Source organism: Diplotaxodon limnothrissa, linkage group LG18 (assembly GCF_057381915.1).
Source record: "Diplotaxodon limnothrissa isolate DT_005_m linkage group LG18, D_limnothrissa_male_GT1.1, whole genome shotgun sequence".
NCBI classification, from domain to species: Eukaryota; Metazoa; Chordata; class Actinopteri; order Cichliformes; family Cichlidae; genus Diplotaxodon; species Diplotaxodon limnothrissa.
Window position 1 is genome coordinate 18,114,221 of NC_140613.1, and position 18,386 is coordinate 18,132,606.

General features: G+C 41.0%; 1 protein-coding gene across 1 annotated transcript in view; it reads right to left on the reverse strand.

Annotated features, from left to right (window-relative positions):
• LOC146613406 (laminin subunit alpha-3-like) overlaps positions 1-18,386 on the reverse strand; it is a 60,499-nt gene that overhangs the window by 29,344 nt on the left and 12,769 nt on the right. Inside the window, exons 3-21 of the mRNA XM_085378182.1 lie at positions 18,174-18,291; positions 15,486-15,604; positions 15,209-15,379; positions 13,531-13,631; positions 12,674-12,789; positions 11,750-11,868; positions 11,274-11,364; positions 10,029-10,160; positions 8,315-8,365; positions 8,159-8,206; positions 5,876-6,010; positions 5,145-5,279; positions 4,327-4,461; positions 4,123-4,175; positions 3,522-3,621; positions 2,674-2,726; positions 2,476-2,581; positions 487-586; positions 217-373 (exon numbers count right to left, since the gene is read on the reverse strand). Coding sequence (XP_085234308.1) covers positions 217-373; positions 487-586; positions 2,476-2,581; positions 2,674-2,726; positions 3,522-3,621; positions 4,123-4,175; positions 4,327-4,461; positions 5,145-5,279; positions 5,876-6,010; positions 8,159-8,206; positions 8,315-8,365; positions 10,029-10,160; positions 11,274-11,364; positions 11,750-11,868; positions 12,674-12,789; positions 13,531-13,631; positions 15,209-15,379; positions 15,486-15,604; positions 18,174-18,291 — 2,040 coding nt within the window. The remainder of the gene's footprint in view (positions 1-216; positions 374-486; positions 587-2,475; positions 2,582-2,673; positions 2,727-3,521; positions 3,622-4,122; positions 4,176-4,326; positions 4,462-5,144; positions 5,280-5,875; positions 6,011-8,158; positions 8,207-8,314; positions 8,366-10,028; positions 10,161-11,273; positions 11,365-11,749; positions 11,869-12,673; positions 12,790-13,530; positions 13,632-15,208; positions 15,380-15,485; positions 15,605-18,173; positions 18,292-18,386) is intronic.

Below are 18,386 nucleotides of genomic sequence, written 5' to 3' on the forward strand. Positions count from 1 at the left end.
TTGTGTATCAGCACTGAAATTACAAAAGGCTGTGCACTCAGGTGAAGATTATTTGTGCTGTGGCAAAAGCAAAAGAATCACAGTGGTAACAGAGAAGACTGGAAAAGGAAAATTGTGATAATACAAAAGTGGCAGACACTACTAGTCTCATGTAATTTATACAACAATGGCATTAAAGCATCCGATACATTAATGCACAAGTTTGAATGGACGAACCTGTGCGGGGGACATCACAGCGTAACCTCTCCAGCTGAAGTCTGGGAACTCCTGGGAGCTATAACCAAAGCGTACTGGTCTGGAATTTGGTGAGGTACCATCCTCCACCTCAAACTTCAGCTGGTGCAGAGTGGGAAAGTAGTAGCCAGGTGCTGGCCTGGTAAAAAAAAAAAAAAAAAAAAGTTAAATCGTTTGATTAAATGCTGCAAATATGTTAAAAAGAACCATTTTCATCCCAATTTAATGACATTAAAATCTGCCATGTCTTACTCGGTGCATTTATGGCCAATGATATTCCTCCGACACTGGCACTGTCCCGATATGTCATTGCATGCCATGCCAATGGCACCACCTATATCGCATTGGCAACCTTTTGAGGGAATAGAAAAAAAACAATCATTTTCTACATCAAACATGTTCCTTTATGTGATATTACACTGAAAATCAGTGCTTCTTCTCTGACCATACGTTGGAGTTGTTTTGGGGCACATATTATGCAACTGTCCTTCTGAATATGAAAATATTTACACTCAACCAGATGCCAAGATTTATCACCGGCGTTACAGAAAGTACCCTATTTAAATATGTCAGCATTTGGTTGTCTTTTGAAAAAACATTTTTTATTTTGCGCATGTTCTTGAAATCCTCGTGAGACTATCTTTTCACAGAAATACTTCTTTAGGAGACGTAGGTGTCAAAGCAGTAATGTTTACTACATCCTGGCATCAAGAAGGACAAAGACGACCACAAGCCCTCACTGGATGCACTATCACACATTTCTGAAGGCTGTTTTTCAACAGGGAGAATTTATACTTTTGTAATATTCTTTGGTTTACATAAGAAAAAGAAGGTCCTCTGTTATCTTCCTTAGATAGAAGATCCCTGACAGACCTTGGGGCCTCCCAAGATGAAAATAAGGGACGCCTGAGCAGAAACCACAAGGACGGCATCAGGGTTAGGTCACTGCACTCCTAATAAGCTGCACTAAGCATGACCTTTCAGACCTCACCTATAAAAAATATTCTGTGCACTTTGCCGTTTATTTTTATTATAATATATATTTAACACGTTAAGCCATAAGAAAGGATGATTTGTGCATTTTAACCTTTAGAAACTTTCATCAAAGATCATTAATCTGCATTCAGTATTGTTTTCAACAATGAAAGATAAAAAAAAAAGCTTTGATGATTGAAATGTCTTGGTGTCCCTAAATTTCAGAGGAGATCTGTACTGTACTATGCATTAGTACTTATATACTAATAAAGTGGTTGTTCTTATTACTAAGGGACAATAACATTTAATGTTTAAATGTATCCAATGCAAAGTTTCAGGCTTAACAGAGAAACTTAACAACCTTGTTTATGTTCAACAGAGGTTTTATTAAAAGTTTTGTCAAGCAAATAAGCAAGTAGAATTAGTGCATTGTGCAAATATGTATCGGAATTTCAGGAGCAGGACCACGCCAAACACGCTCCTTCCGGCTGTCATCTATATAGGTTCCCCCAGTTCTGCAAGCTGATCATTCTCATTTACGTGCCCCACCCTCCCTCCCTCCTTGTTCTCCATTCTTCAGCTTCTTCACTTCTATTTACTACATGGGGATCTGCCAGGCCCGGGAGCCGTCGCCAGTCCCCTTCGAGGCTTTCTTCAAACCGCAGCTCAATTCATGTCAAAGCATTCACTTTTACCTACTAAAACGCTGTCAAACCTAAAATGAGGACATGGGCCCAGTTAGTGAAATGAGAATTAAAGTCCACTAAGAGGTCAAGGAGATTAAAAGACAGTCACATCAACGTAACTTAGTCTAATTTCACGAAAATCTAACCAATACTGCAGGACAACAAGGGATTCCTGTAAAAGCGAAAAAGCCCCCAAGAAATAACAAATATGAATTTAAAAATTTGAGTGAAGAGCCACTAGGTCATCACTGTTTGTAAGTTTAGCTGAATGCTGCCCACTACTGTGGCAGGAGTAGCAATTCTTATCGATTATGCTGTTGCTGACCAGTCTTTTGGCTGGTTAAGATAAAAGCTTAAAACAGCACTAAGGCACCTGTTTTTCAGTCAACGCAATAATTTCTAACAATAGTCAGTGTTGCACTGAGGTTGGCTCGCTAAATATTTAAAGTCATTGGTAAAAACAGCGAAAAAGGAAGTATGCTTGGTTGCTATTTTCTTTCTTAACTGTGTAGCCTTTAATAATACAGCACATGTAAGCAAGAACCAAGGTTGGAAGTTCAGCAAAGAAACACATTCTCACCTTGACACCCGTAATAATTCTTTTTCTGCAGCAGGAAGTATCCATCTTTGCAGGAGTCACACGCATGCCCGCATGTATTAGGCTTACAGTGACACTGTCCACTTTTCTGTGCAAGCAGACCATCAAGAGATGATTAATGCTGCAAATGTGCGGCTATTCAAACTGCTGACATTAACACGACCACATGAAAACACTCACCTGTTCACACTCTCCAACACCACTCAGAGTCCCTTTCAGGTCACAATGACACTCTGGTATGAGAGACAAAAATGGGTGAGGTTATGATAATGTAAATGGGAGAGGGGGTGGGGGGCTCTACAGTGAATAGACACTGATTGCAGGTTTTTGCAAAATTCACGGGTGAAACACAACATTGTAAAACCCTCCAGCCTTCAGAGATTTGCACATCAAAGGTCCAAAGGAGCTTTTCAGGCTGCAGCTTGCGTTCAGCCGAGTGGGGAAAAAAAGAAAACTTTTCCCTCAATGTCCAGCCACAGTCAACCAGATGCATTCTTGGGATATTAAAAACACCCCACCCCACTCCTTCTTGAGCATTGAGGGAACGTGGTAGCGATAACAGTTTTGCAAGAGAGCAGAGCAGTAACAACAGACATATGTGAACAAAGCCAGGAGCTGTTCTCCTTAGTTTTCACTATATTAAAAAGTTTCAATTGAATAAAGCAGGAGCAGCTTTTGTAGAGGTTATAAAAGTAGATGTTCAGACGTTCTATTTTTAATGTGTCACTGGATACTTTTTTATGCAATCTCAGGAGGAAATCTCACAGTGGAAGCAGGCAGCAGGGATTTGCCTGTATAATGTGTTATTCTTCAAAGGCAGAACCAGCCTTGTTGATAGAGGTACGTTGACGTATAAGATGGGACAAAGCTCATATCAGTACCTTGTCAGATTGTTCCTGGCAATTTAAAAGCCTTGAGAAATATATGGTCAGAATTAGGACATTTTTGCCTCTATGGATGCCAAATAAGCATTTTTCTGTCATGTTTCCCCCTTTTTTCCTTTATTATTCAAATTCCTTTTTACTTACCGATACAGCCACGGGGATTGTCTACAGCTAGATTCCAGTATAGAGGTTTACACCTGTCACACAGGGTTCCCTCTACATTTGCTAGGCAGCGGCAAGAGCCCTGAAACAACAGATAAGGAGTCTGAGAATTGTTGAGACTGGTAGCTACTGTTGAAAGCCTTATATTTGTTTAAAATCAGAGCGATAAAATCAACTGCAAGTGCCTGCATTTTCTATAAAGATGTTTCTTTACACTGAAACTTGGTAGCATTTCTTTCTTTCTTCTAAGTGTGCATTATGCTCCAAACTGAAAGGTGACTCTCAGAAATACTTCAATAGATGCCTAAATAAATACTACGTGTTGTTTTTCCCCTTTATAATGGAAGGAAGCCTCTTTTCCTTTTTTAATTTCCTTTGGTTTTCACCAGAAAAACACTTCCTTGTGAAACCGCGCAGGATGACGTGGAGTTGTGTTATCAGTTGTAGGGCTGTTAGTCAATGCAAACCCACACCCATCACTGGATTTATACTGTGACCACTTCTATCAGCAAGGAAAATAAAAGCTTGTTCCAGATAGGGCCACGATGCACAGAAAAATGCAACTTAACAAAGAGCGGCTCACCGTTCGAGGATCAGACGCTTCAGTTCCTGCTGTGTTACACACACTGATGGAGGCTGGAAGGACAAAATGAAAAAGGAAAAGGTAATATTACTGAGCTTCAACAATAACCACAGCAACAGCAAACAATAATGACCTAAATAACACATCTACCCGCTGTCCATAAAAATGACTACTTTTATGAGTTTGATGATTTCAAGTGTTTACCCGAGCACTGAGGGAATCTCACACCAGAGGCGCAACGATCACACAGTTGACCCACCACACCTGGAAGGCAGAGGCACTGACCCGATAACGGGTCGCAAGTTGCGTCATATGAGCCTTCCTGTGAACACCGGCAGGCTGGGGACAGTTACACAAGCAGACATAAGAACTCTAAGCATTATTATGGTAAGTTGTCTGGTTCTTATACAGCCCTTTTTCCGCAACATGTCTCATTCACCCCTCCACACAAGCACTGTTTTCCACATGTATGTGCTTTGTGTCTACTATTCACATGCAGACGAATGCATCAAAGAGTAACATGTGGTTCAGACTGGGTGAGACAGGGATCAAACCATCAACAATTCAGATGAGTAGATGATGCTCTACCTCCAGAGCCCCAGCCATTGTCCTTAGGGATAAGTGAATCTCATAAGAAAAGAACAGGAATTGAAACTCTTGGGATGAGCTTGTTTATTTTAAGAATCAGATTGTCTTAAGTGATTCCCAGTTGTCTATTCTTGGGAATATGAGTCCATACAAGGAAGAGGTCTATAAATATCACATATTTCATCTCTCTGCAAAACATCGTGTCATGCAAATTGCATTAAAAAAATCAATTGAGGGGGCAGAGTGGGATTTTTGTGGATGCCGTGGGAGGATTTCTCCTTCAAAGTCATGAGAAGAGGCCACCATAAATCCAACCAAACCAGAAGCTACATTTTTTTTCCCAGCAGCTTTCTCATCAGCAGAGGTCAAAAGTACACAAGTGGTTTATCTACTGTAGTTATACTGATAGACATAGAGGGACAAATCCTACTTACCAGCACAGTCAGGATATCCATAGTAGCCTGGCGCACATTCATCACACTCCCGTCCCCCATAATTGGAGAGACAAATACACTGACCATTTGGACCGCACACGCTGTCGGCCACACCGGCCCCATCACAGAGACATGCTGAAGAAATAAAATAATAAAGCAAAAATTTATTCTATTTTTATAGCTCTGTATAAACATTTACCCAGAAAAGACCTCATTATAAAAAAATCTGTCCGAATAAGTAATCTTTACATGCAAAAAATCTGTAAACATCAACTAAAACACACATAATACACACGCATTTTTCCACATGTACTTTGATAATTGTTACTGAAATCAGATTGTCTGGAGGGTCCATTTAAAGCTTTAAGGGTCAAGTGTCAAAAACCTTGAGCTAAGACTTAAAAAAGGCCAAATATGTAAGTGTACTTCCATCTGATAATACTATAAGCTCTCTCATGGAGAGAGTGAAGTTTCTCTCTGTATTGACAAAGCAAAAGATTGCTGGACAAACTAATCCCTGCTGTGTAATTAAGTCACTCCAGTCACACCTATTAACATTTACAGCGCTGATTTGCTGCCTTTGTTCCTGTTCCACATAATAACCACTTGTGGCCACTTCTTTTAAAATAAAACTCCGGTTTCCTAATCATTAACCAGTAACACTGATGACTTTGTGTTTCTTTACAGTCTGCGGGGTTCAAATTCTATGTTGGCATGCACGTCTCTCTCACCCCGGCAGTTTGGGAAGGAGTGGTATCCAGGTCGACAGTGCTCGCAGCGCTCGCCCTCCACGCTCTGCTGGCACAGGCAGCGGCCTAAAGCATCGCATATCCCACCCAGAGTCCCTCTGTAGTCACAAATACACGCTGCGCACAAAACACAGTGGAAGCATTTAATTTAACAATAACAGCAAACAAATTAAATCTTAACAGAAATTCAAATGTGTATTCCTAGTGGAACATTAACGTTTGCTTATAATTGAGGCTGAGCTCTTCCTTTAGTGGAACTCCAAAAAAAAAAAAAGACTGACAAATACTTCCTTCAGTTGAACTATTCTCATAGTGTGGCACACAGTGGCACAGCTATGCTGGTGCCCACCCCACCCCCTGCCAGGCCCCGCCCGGTAGTGGTTCCCGAATAGGCTTGGCACAGCCACCCAAGAGACTACCATAGTTTTCTTTGCCTCTAAGCAGCTCCCAAGCATGAAGCCAGCTTTTCAAAGGCTGTTGATTGAAAGACAGGCTCTTGAGCCTACACGTTAGAGGTAAGTCAGTGTTAGCATACGTTCTCTGACAGCTGAATTGAGTGGGAGGAAAAGAATCAAGAACTGATGGTTTTCACTTTAATAGCAATGCCATATTACTGATAATGGATTTCCCAGCTTGAAGGAAACTTATAAATAATATTAGTTTCCACTAAATAGCCCCAAATGGCCACTGCTATCATGAGACTATTTGAACATAAAGTCCCATTGATGGATGAGAAAATGTAAGACCACTGAACTGTTATTCTGAACAACTGCATGCTATCTGGATGTATTATACCAGTATTTTGACCAGCTAAACACATTAAATGCCAGGTTACACATGGGCTACAAATTTAGCCTTCAACTTGACTGACCTCTAACACGTGTTCTTAAGTTTAAATCAAGACAAAACAGAGTCTGACTCAGTGGCACCACATACAGACCGCTAAAGCTCTTTTGAAAGCCTCTAAGTAAAGTAAGTCTGGAATTTTTTAAAAAGGGTACCCTATAAAAGACCTTTGTAAAAGGCCAAGTTTCTAGTGATGGGATTTCCGGCTCTTTTTAGAGATCCGGCTCTTTCGGCTCGGCTCACTAAAAAGAGCCGGCTCTTTCGGCTTCGAACCGGCTCTTCAGGTTGTTTTGTTGCTTTAATTAATTTATCATTAACAATAATATAAAATTATGCAGAAAAGGAATTACTAACGTAAAAAAAGTGGTTTTATTTATATGTTTATATATGGCCCCTAGAGACAAAGCACGTACAAACTCTAAAGCATATACAAACTCCAAAACACATTTCTAGCGTTAACTGAACTTCCAAAACAGAGCTACCCAGATCACTTAAATTACACAATTGAAAGCATGTGTGTATTGTTTGTGTATTTATAGACAAGCACTCATATTTATTCAAATAATTTAAAAAAAAAGTTCATTTACCTGTTACTACCACACACCAAATCCGGTTGTTGATACTTCCTGGCTTGTGTAGCCACTAGGTAACAAAAGCTCAACACTGCGCCCTAGCATCCTGGAGCACTTCTGTTGTCTTTTGTACGTGCTTCTGAGTTTTTACGTGTTTTGGAGTTTGTACGTGTTTTGGAGTTTGTATGTGCTTTGTCTCTAAGGGCCACCATAAATATACTTTATTTATTCACTCCACATAAAATGTAATAAATAAATCATATAATACAAAAAACAACTATTTACATTTTAAACTTTTAACTATTTAAATTTTCAGCTTTTTTCTTTTAAACAAATTTAACGTAAAACAACACAAAACACTGCAAACCACAACACAATTAAATATAAATTAAAATATTAAAACAAAAAGAAGATGCACATTCTCTGTCATATGGGCCTGCATGATTTCTGAATCCTTTATCATCTGCAACTGAAAATAGTGGATGATTACTATACCTTTCTAATGTGACGTTCTTGTCCCTTGTCCCTTCTCTCTGGCTCTGTTCCTGTGCTACTGCGAGTGTAACTAACGCCCCTCCCCCCTCTGGCCAGCGCAAAGTACAGGCCGCGCGTGCGGAGTTTAGCGGAAAAAAGGGCGAGAGAGAGGGTGAGAAAAAGAAAAAAAAAACCCTCATGGCTCCCAATAAGGGGCCGGCTCGCGTCGTTCACTTCAAAGAGTCGGCTCTAAGAGCCATTTCGTTCGCGAACGACCCATCACTACAAGTTTCAGTAACGTTTTCAATCAAGTTGCAATGAGTATAAAAGCACTGCCATGAAGACACTTCACATCAGGTCTAACCACACTCACGCTGACAGCTGGGCACGCCAAAATAGCCTGGAGGGCAAACAGTGGGACCTATAGAAGGAGAAAATAAGGAGGATGTAATAACAGCATTTTAAGCAGATGTTTAAAAATGCCTAAGTCTGATATGACATATTGCAAAAGTCTGTTTACTGATCTTACCCACAATGGGACCTGCAGGAGATTTGGTGGTCACTGGGTACACTGGATATCCTGATTGCAAAAGAGAGGAACAAAATTAAGACCTCCAGTGACTGGAAAATGTAATGAAGTAAAACCTCAGTGTCAACATTACTTATTGGTGCGGGGGAGGGGGGGGGGGGGGGGGGGATTTCTCTTGGTGCAGTAATTGAAAGCTACTCATATAAAAACAAACATCCCCCACGCCCGCGTTTTGAAGTTATTCACTTTCTTGCCAAGAGATAGACGAGAGGATCTAAGCAATGTTTGCATTTGAATAGTAAAGTCAGTGGTTAGGCAGCTCAGCTTAATGTAAACTGTACGCAGGGGGGAAACAACAAGCCTGGATTTGCACAAAGTCTAAAAACAACTTTTCATCATTTTATAAAGGATTAAGCACCGACTTTGCTTGGGAGGAGTAATAAGGCCTGAACAGTTCAGCACATCACCACTGTCACATCCATTCTTACAAGTACACGATGTGTATGCATTTAAAAAAGCACACTGTAACCTATTTAGTACTGAGCTTTAAAGGAACTGGTAGGCAGACTTTGTTACCTTTGGACAGACCAAAGAATGACATAGGCTCCTTTGTCTTGTAAAACCGCTCAACTATTTTAGGTATTGTTTACTCAGACTTACTTACTTACTCAGACACGAACCTCAAGCGTTTGCAGACGATGTGCAGTTAATGTTTCAGCTGGTGCTGCAGTTACACAGTTGTCAGATTTTATGTGTACAAGTTACACATCTTCAGTTCAAAATCCAACAAGCTGCAAACATTTCGTGCCGTGACAGAAAACACCAAGCAAGCGCCTCTTCAAACCCAAATAATTCTCTCATGACCGAGTCAACATGTTTAGTCTAGTTTGGCAGTGCTAACATGCTGATGATAAGGACCAAATGTTTAAAAATTCTGTGTTAGCAAAACACATCTTGAGACTACAAACCTGTGTTGCTGTGTTTGTGTAAGGACTGTCAATGATATCGACAATCAACATTAGATGATAAGACAAAAATGATGTGAGTCTTTGGATTTCTCTGTTGTCACACTGGCTAATTTTCAATTAAATATGAATAACTTTAAATTGATTGAAAATAGATGTGTGAATAGAGAAATCGAGTGCTGTAGGAAATTCAACAGAAGCCGGTTTTAAGCAGGTTTATCAATCAAAGACAGAGAAAAAGATCAATATTACTGTAGGAATGGCTTTAGCGCCTTAAAGAAAGAAATGTAAAATGAAACATCGAGCAGCTTATCTCCAGTCATAGCAGACTCCTGAAACTGCTGGCAGATCAGATCAATGAGATTAGATGGGGAAGTTTTTTTATGTGTCCACTACCTGTAAGGCTTACGTAAAGCATGAAATAACTTTACAAGTGTACTCCTGCAAGATGTATTTCTGTCAAAAGGCTTTGGACAAATGTGTTTGTTCAGGGAGAAATCTGAGAGTAAAACAATGTTGAATCATGATTCCAGCTGTTAACGACTGGGTTCAGGTAAACTGACCATGAATAGTTGCACCCTTCTATGACAAAGCAAAGTCTTCCCTTCAAGTCAAGATTCAAATGAGGTACAGGAAAGACTAACTGTACCTTTTTGTTGTTTGCCAAAATCATGCATTTAGCACATTTGTGCTAAATGCATGATTGCTCTCACATCTAACTTGGCATGTGAGAGCAAAACTAAACTTACGAAAGCAGTCTGGGTAGTAATAGTGTCCATCAGCACAGCGATCGCAGTTTTCTCCAGCAAACTGTGGCTTGCAGATACACCATCCAGACCCCATTTCACATCCAGCTGTAGTTCTTTCGTCACAGCTGCAAGCTGGTAGATGCCATGTGATTTTATGAAAAGAAAAAAGAAAGTGCCCATGTTAACATGTGCAAAATGTAGATGTAAAATACACATATAGACAAACACATGAATCATCAGAGTAAAATCCATCTATTTTCTTCCTGTTATCTACTTCAGGGTCACGGGGTGGGGTGGGGGGACTGGAGCATATCCCTGCTGCTATTGGGCGGGAGGCGGGGTACACGTTGGACGGGTCACCAGTTTGTCGCAGGGCTGACACAGAGACAGTTATCCTTTCACAGTCATATTCACACGTATGGGCAAATGAGAATCATCAACCTGTGTGAGGAGGTCAGAGTACCCACACAGATCCTGCAAACTCCACACAGAAAGACCCCGACCACATGGTCGATTCGAAACCAGCAAATTCTTAATGTGAGGCAACAGTGCTGATGATGATGCCCACTCAGAGCACAAATTGAGGTTAAATACCCAAAATTTCCACAAAGTAAAGTAACACGTACAGAAAGCTTTCAACCATCCCAAATCCCAAAACGAGAGCTCTTAAAAGTTAATAATGATGAACGTTTACTGACTCTGAACACTTTCGGCTACTAAGCTACTTAATTGAGTTTGTGTATTTTATGATTAAATTAAAAGCTCTTGGGTCAACCGCTTTAATTCCACTACTTTGTCATGTGCAAACACAACTGTAAGCTATTTATACCAAGAGGAATAGTGATGGACCATTAAAGTAGTGTAAACAATGGCAGAGCCCAGTTTAGCAATAAAACAAGCGGCGGTGCCCGTGGTGCTTGACAGTGGTGCCATCTGTGTCAGTCTAAAGCGAGGTGCTAAAGCCTTGCTTTGAATAAAAATACACTTTGGCTTCACTCATTGATCACACATGTTGTAGGTCACATAACAACATGGTGGGACAATAGTTGATTCCCAAACTATCTGTTGTCGTATCTTGAAAAATGTCAGAGAAGCTGCAAAAACGGATTCCACAAAAATACACACACGCATGCATAAACAGCATAGGCTTATATTTCCACAGTCTTTTTCATCAGTACATAGTAAAGTTTTACAACATCAGTATGAAAACAGCATTTTGATGTGACAGACAAAAATGTGGCTTACGTATGCATCCGGTGGGAGACTCAGTAGGGACACCGTAAGGCCTGTAGAAGCCTTCAATGCATCTCTCACAGTTCACTCCAGCAGTGTTGTGCTAAAGAATGATACAGAACAAAATTAACTTTAGTCTTGAACAAAAAAATATGAGTTTAAGTTTCTAGCTTTGCATCAATCTATGTGGACATTACGCAATACTTGATATCCATAACACTCCATCTTAACATAACACTCAATTCAAGTTCATCTTGGCAAAAAGAAGGTCACAAAGTTCCTAGAAAGTTTCAAAAAGAACGTTTGCTTTGGCCTCACACAGCAAGTTGCACAAGTTTCAAACTGAAGTATGCAATATCCAATCCTCTGCAAAAGACTTGAATGATATAGAGACATGCAGTATGGAATATTGCTTCACTTTCTATCCTGTTTTCAACCACACACATGCAAACATAAGAATCAGTTTAGACTTGATACCCAGTACATACCTGGCAGTTGATGCACACTCCTCCTCCATCAAACCTGCCGAAGGTGTCTAAACTTGTTCCCCTTTTTTCCACCTCTGGGTCGTAATAACAGTCGAAGGCATGGGAGAAACACTGGCAGGCTGAGGAGGAAACCCCCCAAGACAAACACACACACACACACACACACACACACACACACACACACACACACACACACACACACACACACACACACACACACAAAAACAGAGACAAGTATTATTCTATACTGTCAGTAAATTACCTCTGACTCCCCCTTTCCCCCTGTAAGTACCTTAAGCTACTCATTCTCTTAAAAGGAATATTAAGTCAAGGTTGTTAAGCATCAAGAGAAACTATAAAATCCAAACTAAACAAGATGGCATATCCTCTTCCTGTAATCCACCCTGTCTTATTAATGATTATGAATGGGTTGGGTGCATTTGCACTGCATGAGTGCACTGACTGGATTACAAGTTTCCTTCCTTGCTTTACTTCTGTGGCTGATTCAAGGTTATGTTTCATGAAGGCCAAACTTGTCAACAGTGCAAAGCAATTAGATTCCAGTTGGCAAAGGCTCTGCTGATGGACTGAATGGCTCGCTGATAAGCTCTCACTATCTAGGTCGGCGCAGGGTTGACTAAGCTCATTGACCAGCTACCTAAACAGACAAAACCCAGTTATCCTGAAGCAAGTTGTGCACCGTGCTGTTCATCACACATACCATATCAGGAATGTCCTCCCAGCTCTTCACTGAGGCTCACCACAATACCATATCAGGGCATCCACAATAGGGCTTAAATATCAGAGGCAAGAGGACACTTCAGTCCTCTCTGGGGGTAGTAATTCAAGGAGCCAACAGCATGGGGAGTAGCAGAGTGCGGTTTTGGTTACACACTAAATGAAGTACTGTACATGTATACTTACGCTGACACTCATTCGGGTTGTCAACAGTTGCAGCGCGCCATGGCTTCTGGTTAAATCCTGGGCAGCAGCGGTCACATGACTCGCCACAGGTGTTGTGCTGGCACTCGCACTGGCGACTAAAGAAAGGAGACGAGACGCCTGTATTCAGTAGTAGTGCCAAGATGGGTTTTCAGAGAAAAAGTCCCAACTGTACATTGATATTTACTGGCACACACAGTCGGGTATCTACAAACTCAAGGACGCACAGCGGAGCACTAACATTCATTCTGAAATCTTATTTCAGACAGTCAGACAAATAGACATTCAAATTTGCTTCGCTTTAAGCCTTGTTTTGGTATCTGCGCAGCTGCTATTCAGCGTTAATTCTTCCTGTCTTCCGTTTGATGTTCAAGCTTTGTGTAGGTGAAAACAGCCGCTTACAGCACCTGGAAATTACAGCGATGAGAGCGATGAGACAACCAACTTAGTGAAGCATCCACGAATCCTATCCTCTTCTTTTTTCTTGGACTTTTTTGTTTCAGAGTACTAATGCTTACAATGGTTCAAAGCAGCGCTTTATCCCAAATCTTATCACAGCCAGTAATCAGGGAAACTAAAACAATCTACTGCTTTTTATAATGGTGAAGTCACTGCACAAACAACATAATTGTGCTTTTCAGAAACAAGTGATCACTCTTGATCTTATCTATGCTATACCTCATACACTAGAGGCAGCATTTGTAATCTTTGCCTCTTTTCTTTCAGAATTAAATCCACTTTACTGTAATAGTTGTACACAAGAGCCCCAATTCTACAAAAAGCTCACTGAATAAAGGCAAGTATATTTTAGAGCTGAAGGTGAAGTATGTATTACTAACCTATTTGGGTTGTCAGGGTTACGGCCTCCACCACACATCTGTGCGTGCCCGTGACAAACACAGCGTCCGCCAATGCTGATGTCTTTGATGCTGTAGTAATACTGTCAGCAAATAAAGAATATGTTATCAGCAGCATAATTTCCAACCATGTTATCAGCAACTTAGCGACACCAGTCACACCAGAACAAATGCCTGGCTCTGCTTGGCAGCAGAAGTGAGTCACACATGCTGACAAGTGCAAACTTAAACCATGACCCATGAGATAATGCTAGTTTTATGGGGTGAATCAGTGCGTGAGATAACACGAGATAAGGCAGCCAACATCACTGATTCCCAAAGGTTCGAATAAGGAAAACTAAACAGATGTTTTAGACACAATAGTAAATCACAAAGATACAGTGCTGTGCAAAACCATCATGTCTTTATATTTTGCCAAAACATAAACCAAAAAAAAAATGGTTTGTTTAGTTCTAACAGGCTTGACAGTAAGTATTTGGTAGCACCATATTTATTCTTCAGCACAGCCTGAAGCTTTCTTATCATTTCTTTGGATTTTGGCTGCCTTTTGTTTCATTCTCTGTCTAAATGATCTCACATTGCTTCAGTAATGTTGAGGTTCAGGCTCCTGGAAAGGCCAAACAATGACTGATGGCGTTCCATTGCACGTTTTCCTTTCCAGGTATGCTTTTACTGCATTGGCAGTGTGTCTAGGATCATTGATCATTGGCACCTGCTGCCAATCAGATGCTTTCCAGATGGTACTGCATGATGGATCAAAATGTGATATTATTTTTTAAAGTTCATAATTCTACAAGTTTTGACATGACATCCCTTACCCACCGGCTGAAATGCAGGACTAAACCATGACAGAGTCGTCTCAATGTTTTACAGATGGCTGTAGACACTGTTGTACTTCTGGCTTCTTGGCAGCCACCTTTGACCATTTCTGATGAGGCTTCAGTGAACAATAGCTGGATCAACTCAAAGGTCAGATCTATCTCTCCGGTCCTAGGTCAGGATATTTTTCCTTCTTAAGGACACAACTTTCAGATAACTTTCATCGTTAGGTCTGCCGCTTTTGTCCTCCACAAGTTTCCTCAAAGTTTTTTTCAGGACACACTGCACACCATGCTGAGATATACAAAGTTTTCGACTAATAGCGCTTTGGGCTTTAGCTTGTTGCTGATAAAATTATTTTTTTTCTTCCTGTCAGAGTGTGTTATTTTTGACATGAAATGGAAACAAATAATTATTTGCAACTTAGGTGCCTTTTTATGCTTGAATTGTTTATAGGTGTTCCCCTAAAAATGGTCAAATATAAGGACTTGACTGAAAATAAGTGAAAAACCAGCCAGTTTCAAAGAAACACTATGACAGATCTTCAGAAAGCCTGGAGAAATATTGGCTACTGGAAGCAAAATATTAAAAAAATGAGGAGTAGCTCAGATGTTTTGCACAGTCCTGTACACTACTCTGTATCAAGGAAATTACCAAGATGACTCATATGATAGATAACAGACAGACCTGGCAGTGGGTCTCAACACAGGTGAACATGTGGGCAGGCCTGTGCGCTTGTTTCAGAAAAAACAAGCTAGCAGGTGGGTGCTGCAAAGGCCAAATGGGAAACAAGAGCCTGCCAGCATGACACCATAGTGCGAGGTTGTTCAGTGTGTCTCACCCTGCGTGTAACGGTGGGGTCTCTCTGGGCCTTGGAGATGAGGTGGCCGAGCAGGGTGTTGGTGCGGAGGAAGTGCAAGCGGATATTGGTAGCCTTTGTAAAGTCTTGCAGCGCAGGTGAGTAGGTAAAGTTTTTGGCCCCCGGACGGCCGTTGACAAGGGATATCACAACCTAAACAATACAAATTTACAATCCATTTACAATGCTTATTACAATATCAAGCTATTTGATTTACTTCAAAAAGAAAAAAGGAGAAAGAAATACATTTTTATTTTACCTCTCCATTCTCCAAAGGGATGATCCGTGAGTATTCTGTGATGCAGAGCTGGTCGTCATCATTTAATAAACGGGCATTGGGCTGCTTTCCAAACCTCTCAATACACTCACGTGCTGAATCTGCCAAAAAAAAGAAGAAGAAGGAGAAGAAGACACCCATTATTCTTTATATTTTTATAATAAATCATTTATTTAATTAATTAGTTCTCTTGTCAATGTAAAGAAATTACATTGGCATCTTCACATGAAAAAAAGGATCATGTTCCTTTTGCATGACGCAAAAGGAAAAGACCAAAGAAGTATAATTTTAAATGGAAAAACTGGGATTTTAAATAATCTCAAATCTCTCTATATACACTGAACAAAAATATAAACGCAACACTTTTGTTTTTGCTCCCATTCCCCATGGGATGGACGTAGAGACCTAAAATTCATTCCAGATACACAATATAACCATCCCTCCCAAACAGTGGTCACAAATCAGTCCAAATGTGTGGTAGTGGGCACATCTGCTATATTGAGATAATCCATCCCACCTCACAGGTGTGCCACATCAGGATGCTGATCTGACATCATGAGTAGTGCACAGGTGTACCTCAGACTGCCCACAACAAAAGGCCATCCTGGAATGTGCAGTTTTTTGCGCTATTGGGGGTCTGGGGACCCAGAACCGGTCAGTATCTGGTGTGACCACCATTTGCCTCATGCAGTGCAACACATCGTCGCATGGAGTCTATCAGATTGTCAATTGTGGCCTGTGGAATGTTGGTCCACTCCACTTCAATGGCTGTGCGAGGTTGTTGGATATTCGTGGGAACTGGTACACGCTGTCGTATACGCCGGTCAAGCACATCCCGAACATGCTCAATGGGTGACATGTCCGGTGAGTATGCTGGCCATGCAAGAACTGGGACATTCTCAGCTGCCATCTGCCCTGAACAATGTGAACCATGATTCATCCGTGAAGCGCACACCTCTCCAACGTGCCAGACGCCATCGAATGTGAGCATTTGCCCACACAAGTCTGTTACGGCAACGAGCTGGAGTCAGGTCAAGACCCCGATGAGGACGACGGGCATGCAGTTGAGCGTCCCTGAGACGATTTCTGACAGTTTGTGCAGAAATTGTTTGGTTGTGCAAACCAATTGTTCCAGCAGCTGTCTGGGTGGCTGGTCTCAGACGATCTTGGAGGTGAACCTGCTGGATGTGGAGGTCCTGGGCTGGTGTGGTTACACGAGGTCTGCGGTTGTGAGGCCGGTTGGATGTGCTGCCATATTCTCGGAAACGCCTGTGGAGACGGCTTATGGTTGAGAAATGAACATTCAATGCACGGGCGACAGATCTGGTTGACATTCCTGCTGTCAGCATGCCAATTGCACGCTCCCTCATTGCTTGTGGCATCTGTGGCATTTTGCTGTGAGACAAAACTGCACATTCCAGGGTGGCCTTTTGTTGTGGGCAGTCTGAGGTACACCTGTGCACTACTCATGATGTCAGATCAGCATCCTGATGTGGCACACCTGTGAGGTGGGATGGATTATTTCAATATAGCAGATGTGCCCACTACCATACATTTGGACTGATTTGTGACCACTGTTTGGGAGGGATGGTTATATTGTGTATCTGGAATGAATTTTAGGTCTCTATGTCCATCCCATGGGGAATGGGAGCAAAAACAAAAGTGTTGCGTTTATATTTTTGTTCAGTGTATATACACTGGAAGGAATGATATAATATGCAATTGCAGTGTTTATGCAGCTGGAAATAATTTTTTAAAGGTAAAGCTCAAGGTTAAGCTAATAGTCTCTAACTCATGATAGCTCCTGAAAGAACACAAACTTGAAGAGAAACCTTGAGACTGTAAAACAGATGAGTCACAGCTGTGTCTCCTGGCAGGCTCTGTGCACGCATCCCACCCTCCCTCAGATATCCAATCAGCACATACAAAATATGCATTAAGTATGTAAAATGGTGGCAGTTCAGTGTCAGATTTGCAGCGTGTCACCACCTGCTACTTTTAATACACCAAAATCAGTCATTAAGCTGACATTCTCGCATGTTTTCAACAAGTCAAATTTAATCAAAGGTTTTTGTTCACACCCACTCCCTGTCTAAATCTGTCTCTGATTAAACATACTGCAGTACAAAGTTTTAACTCTGTCCGCAGGCCTTTTTCTTTACAGAAACACTTTGACTTGTCATGGCAGGAAAGACACGTGTATAACTAATAGTGTTAATGATGACCACACTCTTTTTGCCTCTGCCAGTTCTAGAAATGTATAATACCCTGGATTGCTGTGATAGCTTTTGGTAGGCTGAATTTTAAATCCTTTCCATAAAAAGGCCCAAAGCTGTGTAGTGCAGAGACATGAAACTCTGCCCTATCTGTGTATTTATGACTGAAATTGATTTTTTTTTTTAATTTAATCCACAGAGAAAACCTTTATGAGAACAGAGTCTAAAAGAATCTGTCATCACTAATTACATCATTATAGACAACAATAGAAAACGGCACTTATTTATTTTAAAAGGCATTCTGCAGACCTGCACGTTTCCTTGATTTGAAACTCAGTTGAGTAATTGATTCAAGTTGGGACCACATTCAAGAGGATTCAATGTTTGATTCACAGCACAAAAAGTGCACCAGCTTGCAGGAGAAGGTTTTTAATGCATTAACATATGAACTTACGTGCAAAATACTGCCAGGGGGTGAAGGTTTTCCCATTGTCGACAGACCTCTCCAGCACCCACAGGTCAGGACGTGGTGAATTCGCAAACTTAATGAGGACATATGCGACATGGAAGAGCTAAAAATAAAAAAAATTTAAAAAAAATAAAAAGAGAGAGAGAGCAAAGAGGAGGGTAAATAAAAAAGCACCCAGTGTTCAGAATGAATTTTGGC